Genomic DNA, 7,959 nt, shown 5'->3' with positions numbered 1-7,959 from the left:
GAAAATGGCCTTTCCTAGAAAGTTGATGGTGCCTGGCTATCAAAAGGTATAGCGTCTGGGGTCTTAAAGGCTTGAAGGTAAGCAAGTGCCCATCAAGCTCAGAAGCAACAAAGCCCACATGGAAGAAGCACACCAGCCTGTGCAATCAAAAGGTGTCGAAGGGATCAGGTATAAGGCATCATCAGAACAAAAAATCTTACCACAGTGAATGAGGGGCGGAGTGTTGAGTGGAGACCCAAAGCCCATTTGTAGGCCACTGGACATCCCCTTGCAGAGGGGTCTCAGGGAGGTGACGAACCAATCAGGGTGCAATGTAGCAATGATGAAAAATACAACTTTCCTCTAGTTCCTAAATGTTTCCTCCTCCCACCCCACCCCCTATCATGATCCGAATTCTACCTTGCAGGTCTGGCTAGACCGGAGGATGTACACTGGTACAGATAGGAACTGGAAACACAGGGAATCCAGGGTGGATGATCCCTTCAGACCAGTGGTGTGAGTGGCGATACTGGCAGTGTAGAGGGAGAGAGGGTTGGAAAGGGGGAACCTCCTCCTTGGGGGATGGACAACAGAAAAGTGGGTGAAGGGAGATGTCGGACAGGGCAAGATATGACAAAATAATAATTTATAAATTATCAAGAGATCATGAGGGAGGAGGGAGCAGGGAGGGAGGGGGGAAAAATGAGGAGCTGATGTCAGGGGCTTAAGTGGAGAGCCAATGTTTTGAGAATGATGAGGGCAATGAATGTACAAATGTGCTGTACACAATTGATGTATGTATGGATTGTGATAAGAGTTGTATGAGCCCCAAATAAAACGATTTTTTAAAATGGCCTTTCCTGCATCTCATTGGACCCAGAATTGTCCATACTACAGTCCTGCTCCCAAACCCAAAGCTCTCAATCTCTGCTCCCAGAGTCTCATCAGAGTTCCCCCAAACTCTGTGCTCACTGTGTTACCCAAGTTTAAGGAGTCCAAAACAGATTTTTGGGGAAATCTCAAGACCAAGAAATTGCAAACTGCAAAACAAAGGGAGCATGGAATAGGGTGCTCTGGAATCCTGGATCGAGGCACACTTGCCTCTGAGTACCACAGGCATTTTCTAAGCACTGCCACCAAAAGGAGTGACTAGACCCATAAATAACCAGGTTGGAGGGGAGGGGCAAAATACCCAGGGGAACCGGTCCTCCCAATCACAGGCCGGCCGTTGAGACCACTGTTAACCCCAGTGACTAGTCCTGGCAGCCTCAGCCTCTCGAGGAGGCTCCCTCCGTGACCAACTTGGTGGGCTCTACCCGAACTCCAAAAAACCTAAACTCACGGCCATCAAGTGACCCTATAGGACAGGGTAGAACTGCCCTTGTGAGTTTCTGAGACTGTAACACTTTACAGTAGAAGAAAACCTCAGCTTTCTGCCGCGGAGCAGCTGTTGGTTTCAAACTGCAGACCTTGCAATTAGTAACCACTGTGTCACCAGGGCTCCTTTTCCTTGCACTGAGCTATCCTTTTCCACATGAGAAAACTAAGAACCTGGTCAGAGAGAGCATGAGGCTTCCACAGGAAGGAAAGGAATGCCTAGGAACAGCTGTACCACTTTACTGCTCCCTAAACTCAACCTGGAGGTGCAAGAACAGCAACCGTTGGAGGCCGCACCTCCCTCCAGAACTACATTTCCCAGCAGGCCCGGGGCGGAGCACCGCCCGCAGGCGGGGAAAGGGACACCCAGTGGAGGGGGGCCGGCGGGCAGCGCTGGGAACTGGGGAGGCACCAAGCTTGTGCAAGCTGGAGATGCAAAGGGCTGGGCGCCCAGCAGTGCGAGGAAGATGGGGGCGGGCGCCTCGGGCCCGCGTGACAATATGGGAGGAGGAGTTGGGCGCCAGGGGTGGGGCGGAGCGGCCTGGGCAGGGCGAGTCGCCGGCGGGCGGGGCCCGAAGGGCTCCTGTTGTCCCTGGGCAGGCTGCGGTCCGTGTCCTGCAGTTCAACTCTGGCTGACACCGAGGGATCTGCAGAAGCCTCCCTTCATCCCTATTTCGTCCCTGATCGAGCTGGCGGGAGAACCTTGAGAGACTACTAAGGGCGCACGATGCCTGAACTTTCGTGTTTGGCCCCACCCACTCATCTGTAGGAGGCCAAAGACGAACCCAAGGTATGGCAGGTGCGGCACGTGCCCTGGGACCACTTGCAGGGGGTGCCCCGAGCAGCTTTTATAAGCCGAGTATGGCCCAACAGCTGACTCAAACGGGGTAGACCTCCAGAGACGTAGCTGAGGGCGGAACGCAGCGGGGAGCACTTTCCCCAGACACAAGTGCAACGGGGCGGGTGCTCAAGGCACAGAATGACATCCCGCAGCGCCACAAATATGAAAGGTGCCAGACTGAGGCAGCGGGACCAGACATGCCCTCGGTCAACGTCTGTCTATTCATCCAGAAATGGAGGGAGGGGGAAATGGAAATATAAAAATTGTTCGGGGGGGAGGGGAGCAGGGGCAGGAATTGGGCGGCAGGTGGGGGGGCACAGTTTAGAGATTGCTCCGCCCTCTCTAGGTCATTGGGTAGGACGAAGTTGAACACCTGGGTCCCTCGGACATAGTTTCCAACAGGCCACAGGCTCGCTTAACCTCAGTCTCACCCTTCAGACAGTTAGACAAGTCGCTGGGGGTGGGTGCAGCTTATTTCAGGCCGAAGGCACGTCACTCGATCCCTGCGAATCCCTTCTCCTGGCGGAGGAGGGAGATGGGCCAGATCAAGTTGCCTTTGACATTTCCAACCCCCTGGGAACTGCAACCTACAAAGGACTCTGCTTGGAATGGCATGGCTCTTCCCCTCCCACCGAGCTAGGGGTTGGCAGCCAGGGCTGAGGTGGAAGTGGAGTGGGGAGAGGAAGGAGCACACCCCACATTAGCGTGTAGTTGGTCAGATGGTGGAGGTGGCAGATGACAGAGGTCTCTAACACCATAGATCACATGGGAACCACAGGGTTCCTCTCCAACGTCCCCCCTCTAAATACCTTGCCAGATTTCTTAGTGCCCAATGCTATTAAAATTGCCCCTTTCCCTCCCCCAAGAAACCTTCCTGGTCTGCCTGGAGCAAGTAGCAGCACCAAGCTCTAAGGAAGACTGGCCTGGCCCTGCCCACGCCCCCCTGGGGAAAGCCTGCCCCACCAACTCTTGGCCATGGAGCATTCAGACAGGCGGGCCCCACCGTTTCTGCCATCATCTCAAACGTAGGCTGTGTGGGTGGAGGGTGGACGGGAGCTGAGGGTTTTGCACTCAAGCAACCTTGTTATCTGAGTGACTTCCGATGAGTCCCTTTTCCTGTTAGGGTCACTATTTCTATTTTCTCTTCTGTAAAACGGACATTGTAGCTACTGGTCACCCAGCATTCTTGGATGCTGCTTTGGCATTCGAGTGCCTGTGAGCAGCAGGTGCCCAGGTCTGGGACCCCCTGCCCCCTTCGTCAAAGAACCTTAGAATCCTAGAAAGTTAAGATTCTGAGAACCTAAGTGTTGGGAAGAGAGCAAGTGGCCTCTTCCAAGGGCCAAAAGATGGGCTAACTTAACAGGAATGTTTTGAGGATCCATGCCTAGAATGGGTTTTTTTTTTTTTTTTTTTTAAGGGAATGAATACAAATGCACAGCAAGCCTGGCCTGGGCTGCGCAAGACTGCCCCTGGGTCCTGCTCTGCTTAAGAGCATCAACTAAAGACCACTGCATGCATGTTCCCGCAGGGTGTCTCTAGCCTATACCTACAGGAAGTGGTGTCCACTGTGAGCTGGGGAGGTAAGCTAAGTTGTGCAGGTAACTGTGCTGACCAGCTGTTCCAGACCAGCTAAGGCTGACCATTTGGGGAGTGAAGTCCTGAGATAGCACCTTCTGAGGGGGAGGCTGGAGGTTGTGGGGTTGTGTACTGACTGCTGGGTTTCAGGTTCTGATTTGCACTGGCATTCTTGTTGGTCTCTGTGTTAGGGAGGTGAGGCTCCCGGGTACTCCTGGCATCGCCTGGGGTGGAGCTGGAGACTCGAGGCAGACACTGCCTGGCATCTAGGAGGAGGCTAATTACTGTTTGCCAGTTTCCTTCTCTCCTCCCCCCAGCTGGAGCCATGGGAGCAGGCCAGCTGGCTGGCAGTGCCATGTCTGCTTGGTGCTATTGCTTTGATGGACTCTGCCCTGGGGGCTGGGACAGGAAGGGTCAGCGGCCCTGAGCCACACACCTCCCTCAAAGCCTACAGTTTTCTGCAGCCAGATCCAGGTGTCAGCCCCCAGTATGTGAGAGCAGAGCCATGCTATGGTGGGCCTGGTTCCTGGAGAGCTGCTAGGTGAGGTGGGTGAAGTCTCAAGCAGGTGGCCTGAACGATTTAGGTTGGGGGAGGAATGATCTTGGTAGGCACAGGATAGGCCTGGCGGGATATGGAGTCAGATGGGCCGCTGAGATCGTGCAAGTCTTGCGCTTCAATCGCAAGGCTTTATGCTTCCGGACCTGTGCAAGCTGGGGCTCAGGAGGATCTGACAAGTGCTTCAGAAGGATCACAGAGTTGCTGGGACCAGGAGACACTGGAAGGGAGAAACTAGGGAAAGGGAGGCTACTGGGAGAGGTGTTCCAGTAACAAGGGAGAAGTGGCAGTGCCCACACTGGAGCAGGGGCAGCAGGGCAGCCAGTGGGTGAGTGGTAAGAAAGCCAGGAGGTGGCCGGCCCACAATTGTCTCGCTTGGAGCAGAGCAGGGAGGTAGTCAAGAGAAGTAGACTTGGTGACACATGACAGCAGGGTGGAGGGGAAGGCCACCTCCAGCCTTCACATCTGAATCCAGCCCTTCCTCCCACAAACCAGGCCAGAGGACTGAGCCTGGCTTTGGGGCATCTCCTTTGTTCTCCTGATTTAATCTGTTGCCCTGTTAAAGGTCTCTGTGTGGGATGTCAGGGAGAGCAGACTTATTCTGTGACCCTGGACAGTCCCCGACTCTCTTGGGGTATGTTTTCCCAGCAGGAAATTAGGAATGTGGGCTGCCTGTCCTCTCCACATTCAAGGAGTCCTCAGCAGCATTGGGAGAAAGGGTGGGTAGGATACACAGAAGGTTGATCCAGAGAGCCACACCTTTGTCATGCTGGTCACTTGCCCTTGATCAAGCCCTTAGGTCCCAGTGTTTCCCATAGTCTCCCCCTCCCCCTCCTTTCTCGCTACAGTGAGTGGGAAAACTATGGAATTAAGACAGCTCTGTTTCATCTCTCTCCCCTTTCTAGACTCCAGAAGGCTGGGTTCGGATGGGCTTGGAGGGATGGCTCCACTGTCCCATCCTGCTTTAGCTAGCAGCTGATCGATCACTGGGTCTCTTGGGAGACGCGCCAGGCCTACCCCCACTGCTGCCCTGAGATCCCCAAGACTCCCGCAGCCACCACCATGTACACCTTCTTGCCAGACAACTTCTCGCCGGCCAAGCCCAAGCCATCCAAAGAGCTGAGGCCACTTCTGGGCTCTGCGGTCCTGGGCTTGCTGCTGGTGCTGGCAGCGGTGGTGGCCTGGTGCTACTACAGCGTGTCTCTACGCAAGGCAGAACGGCTGCGCGCGGGGCTGCTGGACCTCAACCAAGGCGGCTTCTCCATCCGCAACCAGAAGGGCGAGCAGGTTTTCCGCCTGGCCTTCCGCTCGGGCGCCTTGGACCTCGACTCCTGCAGCCGCGAGGGCGCCGTGCTCGGTTGTGCGCGCACGGCCGATGGCCGCCCGCTGCACTTCTTCATCCAGACGGTCCGGCCCAAGGACACGGTCCTGTGTTACCGCGTTCGCTGGGAGGAGGCGGCGGCCGGGCGCGCGGTGGAGCACGCCATGTTTCTGGGCGACTCGGCGGCCCACTGGTACGGTGGGGCCGAGATGAGGACGCAGCACTGGCCCATCCGCCTGGAGGGCCAGCAGGAACCCCAGCCCTTCGTCACCAGCGACGTCTACTCCTCCGACGCCGCGTTCGGGGGGATCCTCGAGCGCTACTGGCTGTCGTCGCGCGCGGCCGCCATCAAAGTCAATGACTCGGTGCCCTTCCACCTGGGCTGGAACAGCACGGAGCGCTCGCTGCGGCTGCAGGCGCGCTACCACGACACGCCCTACAAAGCGCCCGCCGGCCGGCCCGCAGCGCCCGAGCTCAGCTACCGCGTGTGCGTGGGCTCGGACGTCACGTCCATCCACAAGTACATGGTGCGGCGCTACTTCAACAAGCCGTCGCGGGTGCCCGCGCCCGAGGCCTTCCGCGACCCCATCTGGTCCACGTGGGCGCTGTACGGGCGCGCCGTCAATCAGACCAAGGTGCTGCAGTTCGCGCAGCAGATCCGCCAGCACCGCTTCAACAGCAGCCACCTGGAGATCGACGACATGTACACGCCGGCTTACGGCGACTTCGACTTCGACGAGGCCAAGTTCCCCAACGCCAGCGACCTGTTCCGCCGCCTGGGCGAGGCGGGCTTCCGCGTCACGCTCTGGGTGCACCCGTTCGTCAACTATAACTCATCTAGCTTCGGCGAGGGCGTGGAGCGCGAGCTGTTCGTGCGCGAGCCCACCGGGCGGCTGCCGGCGCTCGTGCGCTGGTGGAACGGCATCGGCGCCGTGCTCGACTTCACGCGGCCCGAGGCGCGCGACTGGTTCCAGGCGCACCTGCGGCGGCTGCGCGCGCGCTACGCGGTGGCCTCCTTCAAGTTCGACGCGGGCGAGGTCAGCTACCTGCCGCGCGACTTCAGCACCTTCCGGCCGCTGGCCGACCCGAGCGTGTGGAGCCGGCGCTACACCGAGATGGCGCTGCCCTTCTTCGCGCTGGCCGAGGTGCGCGTGGGCTACCAGTCGCAGAACATCTCGTGCTTCTTCCGCCTGGTGGACCGCGACTCGGTGTGGGGCTACGACCTGGGCCTGCGCTCGCTCATCCCCGCCGTGCTCACCGTCAGCATGCTGGGCTACCCGTTCATCCTGCCCGACATGGTGGGCGGCAACGACGTGCCCGAGCGCGAGCTCTACGTGCGCTGGCTCGAGGTGGCCGCCTTCATGCCGGCCATGCAGTTCTCCATCCCGCCGTGGCGCTACGACGCCGAAGTGGTGGCCATCGCGCACAAGTTCGCCGCGCTGCGGGCCTCGCTTCTGGCGCCGCTCTTGCTGGAGCTGGCGGGCGAGGTCACGGACACGGGCGACCCCATCGTGCGCCCGCTCTGGTGGATCGCGCCCGGTGACGAGACGGCGCACCGCATCGACTCCCAGTTCCTGATCGGGGACACGCTGCTGGTGGCGCCCGTGCTGGAGCCCGGCAAGCAGGAGCGCGACGTTTACCTGCCCGCTGGCAAGTGGCGCAGCTATAAGGGTGAGCTGTTCGACAAGACGCCGGTGCTGCTCACCGACTACCCGGTCGACCTGGATGAAGTCGCCTACTTCACCTGGGCATCCTAAGCCATCCCATGCCCTCAGCGATGCCAGGCCTTCCGCCTAGCTCCTCCCCTCCATCCCACTTCCTCTGTGTACCCCCAGCAAGTCCCCACCTCTGACCCTCTAAGTGGGGGCAGATACCTCCTGTGCTCAGGCCAGCTCGTGTGGGTCTGGGAGGAGCCGCTGAGGAAGACGCCCACCCAGACACAGTCCCAAGCCCTGCTTTCTCCTCCACATTCCTTCCTCGAGTAGGAGGGAGCTCAGAGAAAGGCCAGCTTGCTTCCTGTCACGTGTGGTTGGGTTTCAAAAGCACAAAGAGCAACGTCTTCGTCTCTCTTGGCTCTAGTGGCCACCTTTGTCCTTCAGGAGTGGGGTCTTGAGGCCCTCTACTAGACGTTACCCCGCTACACTTAAGGGCACATTCTCAGAGTAGAGAGTAGAGCTCTGTCCCTTGTCTCAGCTGAACTCTGACAGACCTGGCCCTGTCCCAGCTGGGATGAAGGCATGGAGGTGCTTGGCCAGCTGACAAGGAGGTGACAGGCCCCTGCCATGGTATAGCCATCTAGCCCCCCATTAG

At 58.3% G+C, this 7,959-nt stretch overlaps 1 protein-coding gene across 2 annotated transcripts; it reads left to right on the top strand.

Annotated features, from left to right (window-relative positions):
- Positions 1 to 1,955: 1,955 nt before the first annotated feature.
- On the top strand, positions 1,956 to 7,953 carry MYORG (myogenesis regulating glycosidase (putative)). 2 transcript variants are annotated; one of them, XM_045289254.1, is made up of 3 exons: positions 1,956 to 2,146; positions 3,615 to 3,777; positions 5,234 to 7,953. In XM_045289254.1, the coding sequence occupies exon 3, from the start codon at positions 5,391 to 5,393 to the stop codon at positions 7,404 to 7,406; it is 2,016 nt and encodes a 671-aa protein (XP_045145189.1). In that variant the 5' UTR covers positions 1,956 to 2,146; positions 3,615 to 3,777; positions 5,234 to 5,390; the 3' UTR covers positions 7,407 to 7,953. The 2 variants fall into 2 exon arrangements, with proteins under 2 accessions (XP_045145189.1, XP_004712433.1); XM_004712376.2 differs by lacking the exon at positions 3,615 to 3,777.
- The last annotated feature ends 6 nt before the right edge of the window (positions 7,954 to 7,959 follow it).

The sequence above is a fragment of the Echinops telfairi genome, unplaced genomic scaffold (assembly GCF_000313985.2).
Source record: "Echinops telfairi isolate 266 unplaced genomic scaffold, ASM31398v2 ScPeMD7_25;HRSCAF=90, whole genome shotgun sequence".
Lineage (NCBI taxonomy): Eukaryota > Metazoa > Chordata > Mammalia > Afrosoricida > Tenrecidae > Echinops > Echinops telfairi.
This window is presented reverse-complemented; position numbering and strand designations above follow the sequence as displayed.